We start from the raw sequence: 13,351 nt of genomic DNA on the forward strand, positions 1-13,351 counted from the left end.
TTCGTGGTAACGAACTGTAGTAAGGAGCGATCCGGCTCAATAGTAACCAAAACTTTAAAAAATTGAATTTTGATATCAATAGCAACATCAAAAGAATCGCATTTTAATGCTGATTTTAAATATATAAGTTTCATCAAGTTTAGTCTTAGCCATCAAAAGTTACGAGCCTGAAAAAATTTGCCTTATTTAGGAAAATAGGGGGAAACACCCCCTAAAAGTCGTAGGATCTTGACGAAAATGAAACCATCAGATTCAGCGTATCAGAGAACCCTACTGTAGAAGTTTCAAGCTCCTTTCTACAAAAATGTGGAATTTTGCATTTTTTGCCCGAAGACAAATCACGGGTGCGTGTTTATTTGTTTGTTTTTTTTTTTTTTTTCCCCAGGGGTCATCGTATCGACCAAGTGGTCCTAGAATGTCGCAAGAGGGCTCATTCTAACGGAAATGAAAAGTTCTAGTGCCCTTTTTAAGTGACCAAAAAAATTGGAGGGCATCTAGGCCCCCTCCCACGCTCATTTTTTTCCCAAAGTCAACGGATCAAAATTTTGAGATAGCCATTTTGTTTAACATAGTCGAAAATCATAATAACTATGTTTTTGGGGATGACTTACTCCCCCACAGTCCTTGGGGGAGGGGTTGCAAGTTACAAACTTCAACCAGTCTTTACATATAATAATGGTTATTGGAAAGTGTACAGACGTTTTCAGGGGGATTTTTTTGGTTTTGAGGGTAGGGTTGAGGGAGGGGGCTATGTGGGAGGATCTTTCCTTGGAGAAATATGCCATGGGGGAAAAAATTCAATGAAAAGGGCGCAGGACGAATCTGGTCACGTTAGAAAAAAACGTCAAATTAAGAGCTTAATATACAATGCTGGGTGTTCGGAGCCTCTCTATTATGGAGTATAATTTGAAAATAACACAACTATACGAGCGATAAAACATATATACCACAACCATAACTACTGCTAAGAGATAACACAACTATAAAGCGAAAACAGGTGAAAACTAACGGGAAAATAAACGAACTAAGAGGTGGAAGGGGCCCAGAGAAAAACTATAATCCTTTTTCAATTTTGAGCCTAACTTCCGCAAAGGAGTAATAATGTCAGAAGCCCCGAAATACCGAATTATTTTCTTTTCAAACAGTTCGTGGTAAGGAACTGTAGTAAGGGGCGACCCGGCTCAATAGTAAACGAAACTCTAAAAAACGGAATTTTGATGCTAAAAGATACATCAAAAGATTCGAATTTTTACGCTGATTCTAAATATTAAGTTTCAATTAATTTAGTCTTTGTCATCAAAAGTTACGAGCCTGAGAAAATTTGCCCTATTTTGGAAAAAAGGGGGAAACATCCATTAAAAGTCATAGAATCTTAACGAAAATCACACTATCGCATTCGGTATATCAGAGAACTCTATAGCAAAAATTTCAAGCTCCTATCTAAAAAATGTGGAATTTTGTATTTTTTGCCAGAAGACAAATCAAGGGTGCGTGTTTATTTATTTGTTTTTTTTTTGTTTTTTTCCCAGGGGTCATCTTATCGACCAAGTGGTCCTAGGATGTCGCGAGAGGGCTCATTCTAACGGAAATGAAAAGTTCTAGTGCCCTTTTTAAGTGACCAAAAAATTGGAGGGCAAATAGGCCCCCTCCCATGCTCATTTTTTTCCAAAAGTCAACAGATTAAAATTTTAAGATAGCCATTTTGTTCAGCATAGTCGAAAACCATAATAACTATGTCTTTGGGAATGACTTACTCCCCCACAATCCCTGAGGGAGGCGCTGCAAGTTACAAACTTTGACCAGTGTTTACATATAGTAATGGTTATTGGGAAGTGTACAGACGTTTTCATGGGGATTTTTTGGTTTGGGGGGTGGGGTTGATGGGAGAGGGCTTTGTGGGAGGATCTTTCCTTTGAGGAATATGTCACGGGGGAAGAAAAATTCAATGAAAAGGGCGCAGGATTTTCTAGCATTACTATAAAAAAAACAATGAAAAAATAAACATGAAAACGTTTTTTCAAATGAAAGTAAGGAATAGCATTGAAATTTAAAACGAACAGAGATTATTACGCATATGAGGGGTTCTAAAAATACTTTAGCATAAAGAGCGAGGTATTTAGGAGGAGATAGATACCTCGCTCTTGATGCTAAAATATTTTTAGTGATTTCAACTATTTATTCTACGGCCTTTTTGATTCAGGGTCATTCTTAAAGAATTGGGACAAAACTTACGATTTAGTGTAAAGAGCGAGGTATTAACGAGGGTACAAACCCCCTCGTACACATAATAAAAATATAAGAATATAAAAGTTTGTTACGTAAGTTAATTCTTAAGTTACGTATATTTTTTACTAATAAAAACGTTCGTTGAATATTAAAAGTTCTAGTAGCCTTTTTAAGTAACCGAAAAATTGGAGGGCAGCAAGGCCTCCTTCCCCACCCCTTATTTCTCAAAATCGTCAGATCAAAACTAAGAGAAAGCCATTTAGCCAAAAAAAAATTAATATACTAATTTCATTTCAATAATTTATGTGCGGAGAGCCAAAATCAAAAATGCATTAATTCAAAAACGTTCAGAAATTAAATAAAAAAAACTAGTTTTTTTAACTGAAAGTAAGGAGCGACATTAAAACTTAAAACGAACAGAAATTACTCCGTATATGAAATGGGTTGTCCCCTCCGCAGTCCCACGCTCTTTACGCTAAAGTTTTTCATTGTTTTAAAAAGTAGAATTGTGGCAAAGAGTCAAACTTTAGCGTAAAGAGCGAGGGACTGCGGAGGGGACAACCCATTTCATATACGGAGTAATTTCTGTTCGTTTTAAGTTTTAATGTCGCTCCTTACTTTCAGTTAAAAAAACTAGTTTTTTTTATTTAATCTCAATTTGAAACCACAAGTTAATGTATTTAGCTGCAAGGTTTGGTGATTCCTCTTTGGGAGGCACGAAAAAAAGCCCGATCTTTTACTGAATATTTTAGAAAAATATATGAATAAAAAGTGCACTATTCATTCTATTTTCGTTTTAGGCAACTATTTTATAGCTGAACAGTCTCGAATAAAACAATTTTTGTTCGCGCGAAGTATTGCACGAATTTGGCAAACACATCTACAGAGCAAAACCTTTATATTTGGCTCTTCAAAAATTTTTGGTTGGAAGCAGATAACAATGAAAGCGAATACTATGTCATGAAGCAGACACATTTTATAATTTATCGTGAAGAATGTCACTTTTCACCTTTTAAGTGGCTGACACTAATGTCACTTTATCCCAAAGTGTAGACTAAGTTTAGGGAATAGAATTTTTCATTATACTGGAGAAGAAATCTTAATACTTCATATAAATCAGGAAATAGCTACAATAGGGTTCAACAACAGGTGTTTGTATTAATAAAAATTATTTTTCACGATAACACTGGACATTAGTGAGCAGCTACTTTTTCTGAGTTAATGATTACCTTTGAAAAACCAGCTTTTTCTATTTTTGAGTTCAAATTCATAGCTATGGCCCTCTCAAGATTATTTTAATGGTCAGTGTTGACGTTTTTCCAGTTCATTCAATAGCTTCACAAGTAATTATTGCTAAACAGGAGAACTAAAAACCCTTGGCTCAGCATTTTGATATGGTTTAAAAAGTAAACATCATCATTACCATCTCTTAGGCTGAGTATGCATACCCAAATTCATTAGTGGAAGAATTCAGATTTTCTTGGAGATCAGCCATGCCTTAGCGCGCTTATTATCCTTCAATCTTTATCTCATCCTATCCAAACATGCAGTGGCAGTGTTAGGCATGTGCAACCTGTGCAGCTGTACAGGGCCCCACATCTCAGAGTAGGCATAACCTAAAACTAGAGGGCTGCGAGAATGCTCCGCCATCTTTGTGCAGGATAGAAATGCTGCAGAGAATGGCCCCCAATGCAGCATTGTGAGAAATTTCATGGATACTATCAGAATGAGCTGTGAACCAAGATTCAAAGCTTTAAGAATCCATGAAATTATTTTTGTATTTTTATTTAAAAAATAATGACCCTGTGAACTATAGCCTATCTGATGAAGAGCTTTTGGAACATCGTAAAAATCTTTAGTGGTTCAATCCCACTTTCTGGGGCTATAATGAAAGAAAGGTTGAGATGGCTAGGCCACGTTCTACGGATGAAGGATGACAGATTATCGAAGATTGTCCTTTTTGGCCAACCGTCTGGGGCTACACGGAAAGCAGGTGGTCCTTGTCTGGGTTGGGAGGATGTCATAAATGAAGATTTAAAGGAAATGGGAACTTCTTGGGAGGCTTTAAAGAGGGAGGCTTTAAATAGATTAGGTTGGAGGAGGAGCGTGCGTAGCTGTGTTGGCCTCAGGCGGCTTGATGCTGCAGTGAGTTATTAGTAGTAGTAGTAGTAGTAAAAATCTTTAAGGAGACAGATATGAAATTGTATGCAGGATTGAAAGTATTTTCATGCGTTATCGAAGAAGCCAAAAATAAGTATAAAGAAAATAATTGTGTTATAAGAATCTGAAGTACTTTACGGAGAACAATCTCAGTGAAGTTTATCCAAATATCAGTATTGCACTGATAATGATTGTTACGATTCCTGTAACTGTTGTGGCTGCTGAGAGAAGTTGTCCTGAATTAAAATGGGTCAAGACCTACGTAAGGAGCGCTTTGAGTAAAGATTGACTGTTGGAACTTGCATTTAATTAAATCCGTTTTATTTAATTTATATCTGATATAACATGCAATGCAATATAATTAAAAAGTGTATAAGTTCTTTAAGTGAATATTACGGTAGGATTAATTGTTAATGGCTGTTTTCTAATTCGCTAGATTATATGAACAGCCTATGTGCGTAACTTTTACTATATCTTAAAGTTATACTACTTATAAATGTAAATTTATACTTTGTTGAGTTTCTAAACATATTATACAGTTTATCTTTAATAAATCCTCAAGTCTTATTCCTACATGGTTAAATGTTGTCTTAACAAGGAAGCCAAAATGTAAAAAACGAGCCAACTCATTTTAAACTATTTTACAGAAGAATATAAAAGACTTCCCTTATGTCTTGAAGGGAACCACATAGGGAGTGTTTAAGTCATTTTTGTTTTCTGTTTCACAAGAGGAGAAGGTAATTTGTTTTTAAATGTGCAAAAAAAGTGTAGAGTAATTCTTTTTAATTTCAATAAAAAAAAATTAAACTGGATTTGTCTCTTGCCAATTCACTACATTTTATGGCATTTCAATAAGTATCCGGTAATATGAACATCATGGCTGAATCGCTATGCCTGTTGGTGAAATATAAAAAATTTGAATATGAAAGAAAGAAGACAACTCTCACACTTGCATCAGACACTAAGTCATACCTTTGATTTACCGGTTTGTAGTAACAGCCACAGGAGCCCTTCAAAATGATATTGCACAAGGCCCCAAAAGATCTAGTATCGTCATTGCAGGCATGCTGTATCTGTTAAGGTGTTAAGGACCTAAGGCCCTTTATGTTTTATGACGTCAATTTTAAGAATTTATAAATATGGTTATTAATTTGAACTTTGCCTTAATCATTAGATCGTAGCAAATTGTAGTTGACACGAATGTACACCAAATTACATACACGCCAAACGTATAGTGAATAAAGACAAGTATCAAAAACCCCAGGGAGTTTCAATTTTCCCTAGAAAATCACATACCCATTTTCAAGAAAAAAAGGTCCATCGAAAGACCTATAAAATTTATACATGAGAATTAGTGTCCCTAGAAACACTCTGGAGCCAGGTACACTCCTGGCTCCTCCAGGTACTGGAGGAGCGATAGTCAAAATAGAAGGCTTCAAACTACATAGCTGTTACTCATATGATTTTGGCGCAAGCGTTGTTCGCCTTTTAGACGTTTAAATAAAAAAAAAAAACAAGTTTTTTTTAGCTGCAAGTAAGGAGCGACATTAAAACTTAAAACGAATAGAAATTACTCCGTATATGAAAGGGTTTGTCCTCTCCGCAACGCCTCACTCTTTACGCTAAAGTTTGACTCTGTCACAACTCTATTTTTAAAACAATAAAAAAAACTTTAGCGTAAAGAAAGAGGCGTTGCGGAGGGGACAACCCCTTTCATATACGGAGTAATTTCTGTTCGTTTTAAGTTCTAATGTCGCTCCTTACTTGCAGTTAAAAAACTTGTTTTTTATTTAATTTCTGAACGTTTTTGAATTAATACATGTGTTGATTTTGGCTAACCGCACATGAATAATTAAAACGAAATTTGCATATTAATTTTTTTGCTAAATAGCTTTATCATAGTTTTGATCGAATGATTTTGATAAGAAAAAGGGGTGGGGAGGAAGCCTAGTTGCCCTCCAATTGTTGGGTACTTAAAAAAGCAACTAGATTTTTATTTTTTGTGCGAACGTTTTTGTTAGTAACAAACATACGTACATTATGAATAAACTTATGTAACGAAAATCTATATTTTTGTATTTTTATTACGTATATGAGGGGGTTTGCCCCCTCTTCAATACCTCGCTCTTCACACTAAAGCTTGAATTTTATGCCAAATCTTTAAGAATGCTTCCTGAATCACAAAGGCCGTAGAATAAATAGTTGAAATTACTAAAAATACTTTAGCGTAAAGAGCAAGGTATTGTGGAGAAGACGAACCCCCTTAAAAACATAATATTTTATGTTCGTTTTAAATTTTAATGCCGCTAAAGGAGACAAAACAAGTTGCCTCCCTGTCTCCTTTGTATAAGATTTATGTATATCCTTTCTTGTTTAATAAAGTCACGTCAAAGTCAAAGCTCATTACTTCCAGTAGAAAAAATGCTCCAACGTAACTCCCTCCCCCAACCCACTCCACCTCCAACGCTAAAAAGTCCTCTGAAAACGTCTGTACACTTCATTATAACCATTACTATATGTAATGGTTATAATTATCCCCCGGGAACTGTGGGGGATTAATTCGTCCCCAAAGACATAGTTATTAGGTTTTCAGCTAAACTGAACAGAATGCCTATCTCAGAGTTTTGATCCGGTGACTTTGGGGAAAAAATGTGCGTGGGAGGGGGCCTAGGGGCCCTCCATTTTTTGGTCACTTAAAAAGGGCGCTAGAACTTTTAATTTCCGTTAGAATGAGTCTTCTCGCAGCATTCTAGGACCACTTGGTCGGTACGATCACCCCAGGGAAAAAAAACAAAAAAATAACAAATAAACACGCATCCGTGATCTGGCTTCTGGCAAAACATACAAAATTCCACATTTTTGGAGATATGAGCTTGAAAATTTCATAATAGGGTTCTCTGATATGCTGAATCTGATGGTGTGATTTTCGTTAAGATTATATGACTTTTAGGGTCCCCCTATTTTCTAAAATAAAGCAAAGTTTCTCAGGCTCGTAACTTTTGATGGGTATAACTAAACTTGATGACACTTATATATTCAAAATCAGAATTAAAATGTGATTCTTTGGTATAACTATTGGCATCGAAATTCCATTTCTTTAGAGTTTCGGTTACTATTGAACCGGGTCGCTCCTTACTACAGTTCGTTACCACGAACTGTTTGAAAAGTCTCGTTGTATTATTACCATACTTGGCACACTATATGCTCCCTCTACGGAAACTTTAGACTATGATTCCAGCCGGGTTCGAGGCATTGAGTTTTAAAAATAAAACCAAAAAGGGAAATAATTTCCTTATAAATTTAAATACCTTTTGAAATATTTTTAATGGCAAGGATATGTTTGTTTATTGCAACATTTGCACTTGCTACAGCCTGATTAGCTATGACTGTCGTATTCAATGCTTGTATTTGAGGAGACCCAATTGACATCTGCCTGCTTATACCAACCAGAGCCTGCAGGATAGCAGCAAAAATGGTTACACGGCGAGCACGTGGCACCTAAAAATAATAAGTGTTTATCTTTAATTAGAGTTCATTTTAAACATCATCTGAATAATATACTTTGACAGAGGGAGAGAGAGAGAGGACGAAAGATCAACAGAAAGATAGAAAAATAAAGTGAATTTGAAGGATATTTGATCCCGGAAGGACAACAAGTTCGCTGTCCAGGATAATAGAGTATTCAATGTCCTTGGACGAGTCTAAAATAGTAACAATTGGTTTCACGGATCTAAAGGTGATTGTTATAGTTATAGAAAAGATATGTTATAGAAAGTTTATAGTTAAATTTTATTTAACTTAAAGTAATTTAACTTAAAGTAAATTTAACTTTATTTAACTTAAATTTTATTTAACTTAAATTTTATTTAACTTTATAGTTTTAAAGTTTATTTTAATTTAGATATGTTATAGAAAGTAGGTCCTCAGTCACAGTCTTGATAATCATCCTGAATTAGGAACAGTGGAAAAAAGAAACTTTAACAATTCATCAAAAATGGACGATGCCTCTGGAAAAGATGATCCCTTATGATTTTATAAGAGGAGTCTGAAAAGCCCCCTCCATGTCGTAATCTTTATGCTCTAAGGGTGCATTGTTTAGAAGAATATTGCTCTGGTGGAATGCTCCCCACCCCCACCTTTTCCACCTCTGTTAAAATAAACATATGATATGATGTTTTTTCTGCTTCTATGCTCAATTAAGAAATTCTAGCGGTCCAAGGTTCTCGTTAATTTACTAAGTTTTCTGAATAGGACATATGCGAATATGCTGGAGAGCAACGAACTTTTTTTATTTAGTTGAACACTTGGGTCAAGGACGCACCCAGAATTTTTGTTCGTGGGGAGGCAGGGTACAAAAAACTTAAGAACGTAGTAGAAATTTTTGTACATGCATTTTGACACATTTCTACTAATGCAAAAAAAATTTGGAGGGGGTGCCAAACCTCGTACCCCCCTCCTGGATATGGCCTTGGCTTGATGTATTTTTACAAAAATTATTCAACTTGTATGACTCTTGAATTGAGAAAATTATTTTCAGATTGAAAATATGGCTGCTACATACAATAAATCATTCACAAATACGTTAGAGATTTTCGGACCAAATTTGACTTGTGCATCTAAGATCTTGTTTAAAGTGAAGTACAAGTTATTTCAACATACATCTTATATTTAAAAAATGTGAGTAGGAGCTCAAGGCTTTGGGGGGCATCTAAACAGGGCGTCACGACACATTCCTGAAAAAAGGGATGGATTGAGGATTTTGCCACAAAATTTCAATATATTACAGAAATTTCTTTAGAAGTTTTCAAATACCATAGAGATTTATCCTCCAAATTTTAAATAATGAAAAGAAACATAAACTACTTCGACGAAAAATTTATATTCCGGATTGCGAGTCTATGACTATTGCCTTACACCGGGGGGAGGGGGTGCATTGGGGGGGGGTTGGAATTCGTTTAAAAATCTGGTATTTTTCTGCCTAATTTTTCACACTTTAGCGGTGATGATCCAAACATAGAATCATCTGTATATGGTCTCAATCAAAGTTAAAACTTTAAGAGCACCAGTCAACAATATAATTAATGCCGATGACAGTTCACCCGTCTGAAAGGGTAAATAATTCTAATGACTCCAGTAGGCCGAGTGTCCCGTATTAGAGTGTGGGAGGGGCGTCACCCAGTGTTTTCAGCCAGTGGGTCAAACGATTCGAGTCGGTACAATATTAACAAAGAGTACCATAACTTTAACGAATAATTTTTTTATTGTGTATATGACCTGATCGAAAAGCGTAAAATCAATGAAAAATTTTATTCTCAGATGGTAAAAAATTGAAGTAATTTTAATTGCAATTTCACTCAACTCTGTCATTAAAAATGAACAGTCTGTAGAATCCATTACCATCCCCTAAATGTGTTGAATAGTGACGCCTCTGTCAGTAAGGAGATTCAGGAGATTAGATGCAAAACTGTCTCTTTGACCCAGTCTCCAGCTTTAAATACAGATCCGGCCTCAAGTAGCTCTTACGCGGAAACGTATCCAGAGCACCCTCCTCCCCTTCAAACATACTGTGGCCCATCTACGATTTAACCTCCTTATAAAGCAGCTTTTATGTGAAGATTTAACCAATTTACCCCGGTCCTTCCCCCAAAGAAAGAAGGTCTCATATGCTTGCTTGCTCATGGGTTCATGAACTGGTTTCATGCGGAACCCTTTCCCTTTAACTTGGTTAGATAGACTACTCTATGTTTTAAAACATAGGCAACACGGGCTCGAATCAAAAATTATATTCTTAAACCCGAATCTGTTTTAATAGTTCGAGACCATCGATCTAATGACTGTAACTCGAGACTTTGTGACTGATTACCATCAAACACGCGCTCAAGAATGAGGAGGGCTTTCTCCCAAAAGTTTTTATTTTGATGTAGAAAAAGTTGTACTTCAGTTTCTTGAATGATTTGTGTTTTCTGGGACGTTAAGTTTTTTGTATTTACGGCTTCTTTTCCCCGCTCTTATGCAAGTGTGGTCTTTATTTTATTTTATATGTTTCCACTGCCGAAAAAAGCCTTTCCATGCATAGATTATTTATAATATTTTTTATAAGTTGTTTCTGAATAGATAAAGTTTCCTTTTATCTTTTTCCAAAATATATTCCCCCTCTCCAGAGTTAAACTCCTGGCATTCATCTACCTACGGTAACACTACTCTTCTCTTCCTAGCCCAAACCTACCAGTCAGCATACCATTTCCTACAAATTACTAGGTGCGCCATCATTCGTCACTCCTGTTTTCCCACCTCACGCTACCCAATATATATACAACAGTTTAGAGTGGGCTTCCAACTAGGCACATACCATCTTATAATTACAACCTACAATTTATTTAGAATTAATTAATTTTATGTAATTAGTTTGAAGAAAAATCTTACCATCGTTTCTCCTTCCTCTCGGGTCTTCAGGTCACGACTGAAATATCTCCGGTAAGTTTTAGTGATTATCATTTTTTTTTTTTTTTATCAATTATTGACACTAACAAAATCTTTTAATTCCATTTTGTCGTACGATGACATGGTTACGCTTCAGAATCAAATCCCGCATGATTAGAAGTTTTCACTACGCTATGAAAAACACAAATGACGCCTCAAAAGAATTGGCATGCATGTGTTTCCTCTTGCCACCATTAATTACCCAAGTCAATAAATTATTTTAAAAGGCTGTACGCCTCCAAGGAAGATGATAGTACCAGAAATAGCTTACTTAAATTCTGGGTTTCCTACGTAGAGTTACGTGTTTTATAATACACGTTACGTAATTTGCATGTGTCACTACATTTATGGTTGGAATGCCAAAAAAATTTATTGCTTTTTGACAAAGTGCTGTCAATATCGGAGAAAAGATAAATAAATACCATCAACAGCGAATGGAAACATTGTCTTGTTTGCAGACATATTTCGAAAATACAGCATTCGGCACTAAATTGCTTTGTCTCGAATGTAAGCACTTACATGGGATTTCGTTTCTTGGGGCAGGGGCCAACTTAAAAAATTGCAATTGTAGGACAAGCTATTGAAAAAGCTGCAAGCGAATATAGGAGAAATATTGAAAATGTAGAGATTGTGGAATGCACGATACCCATCACGATGTCGTAGCCTAAATACCTCCCTTTTCCAAAAGCGATTGTTCTTAACTACCAAATCCCTTGGGAGTAAATTTTTTTCATCTTAGACTCTCCAATTTAATGCATTTAGCATTCCTGACATCACAATTGGCGAGCCCCTTCCCCCTCTAATCAGTATATTGGCCCATTTGAAGGAACAGAGCCATCAAGCTTCCTATACAGTCCACAAGTCGACAAAAGTCAGAGACTGACTTATCTTTGGGTTTGTTACCAGCCTTGAAAGACAAAGGGCCCCAAATCACTCCCTCCCCAAATCAACATTTTCTATTTACAGTACAGTTTTGTATTTTGATAGAATTTACCAACTTAGGACCTTTTTCATTGCCGCCCCTTCTCCTTGTTAGAGCAAAATCTCGCATATTTGTCTGAACAGAGAGTTAAGATATCGCAAGTGATGAGGCTATTGCGTACTTCCCTCAAGATTGAATTAGTATAGTGCTGACTGCTACCGAACCAAAATAAACACAATTTCTTCCATGATTGACTATTGCAAGTGACAGAGGGGCTGGCAACCCCATTCAACAGCCCCAAATGTTGAAAGGAACCGGCACTGCTAAGGCTCGGTTGTCCTATAATATGATTGGTCGTCCCATCCTTTGAAAAGCAGTTTCGTCTGTTTAGATTTTTAGTTTGTTGTCTCAGCTAATTACGAAAATTACGGGTAATTATCTACATGGATCAAGCCAAGTGGTGAAGAATGCACCGGATAAAATTTCCGATGAGTAATTTTATAAATAAATTAAATACCTTAAACATCTAGGAGAAGAAGCTAATAGATGTATTCCAGGACCCTAGTGCACGATTTAGACTGAATATAATGACTGACTGACATAATAAGACTTGAGTGTTTTGCCTTGAAGAACAATAATATGTTCATAATAAATTTGAAAATAAACATTGTTCAAATATTAAGACCAAGGACATCAATTACTTCCTTATGCAATTTGTGATTTTGCCTTAGAATTAACGTATTGGGATGTAACGCCTGCAACAAACAGAAAACCTTGATTAATTTACAAAAGTATCAAATTTGAGATTTAATTATAAGGTGCAAAAGGTATCGTGAGTGGAACTGAAGGATGGAGACTACCCTTAAATGTATTTTGACTAATATCTAAGCTAAATGAGCAAGTTTTATTGCAATTTTATTAATTTTGTCATAATTTTACTTGTTCAATTCTAATTTTTTCAAATGTCGACTATGATTGGTAAATGACCATGCAGCTTGCAAACTCTCCCAAAACCAATTTTAAAAATAATACCACTAAGTATAATAATAATTGTTATTACAACGCATTGCGACAAACAAAATGAAAATAAAACCCATAATTAGTTTTGCTAGTCCATAATAAACCTGGGAGAAAATGAAAGTTACAGCTTTTGCAAAAACTAGGCAAGTAAGTTAGGCTCTTTATAGATAGATACATAATACTTTATTGACAAACGACCATCGCAAGCTAAAAAAAAAGCCGAATTCATGTTTCAAGTAAAAAAAAAATGTTAAAATCCAAACAGCAATCATAAGTATAACGTAAGTAAAAAATCACTAATGAAGCGATTGATGACTAAAAAATACTTTGGTCATAAAACAAAGACAAAAAGTGTAACTTCAACTAGAAAAAAAAACTAGGGCTCAGACTGCTAGAGCACCCCAAGGAACAAGAACAAACAAACAATAGTAATATAAGAAGTGAAAATAATTATTGGGCTAAATACACACAAAAAAAGAGAGAAAAGGGAATTCCATAGGGTTCAGGAGAGATAGCGAGAATTGTTAAAGCATTCTGTGATAA

General features: G+C 35.5%; 1 protein-coding gene across 2 annotated transcripts in view; it reads right to left on the reverse strand.

Annotated features, from left to right (window-relative positions):
• Positions 1-11,015, reverse strand: part of LOC136032652 (pancreatic triacylglycerol lipase-like) — a 73,137-nt gene extending 62,122 nt beyond the window's left edge. For both annotated transcript variants that reach the window (XM_065712937.1, XM_065712936.1), the window contains exons 1-2: positions 10,810-11,015; positions 7,695-7,884 (exon numbers count right to left, since the gene is read on the reverse strand). In XM_065712937.1, coding sequence (XP_065569009.1) covers positions 7,695-7,884; positions 10,810-10,881 — 262 coding nt within the window. In that variant the 5' untranslated portion in view covers positions 10,882-11,015. The remainder of the gene's footprint in view (positions 1-7,694; positions 7,885-10,809) is intronic.
• Positions 11,016-13,351: the final 2,336 nt, after the last annotated feature.

Source organism: Artemia franciscana, chromosome 11 (assembly GCF_032884065.1).
Source record: "Artemia franciscana chromosome 11, ASM3288406v1, whole genome shotgun sequence".
Classification (NCBI taxonomy): domain Eukaryota; kingdom Metazoa; phylum Arthropoda; class Branchiopoda; order Anostraca; family Artemiidae; genus Artemia; species Artemia franciscana.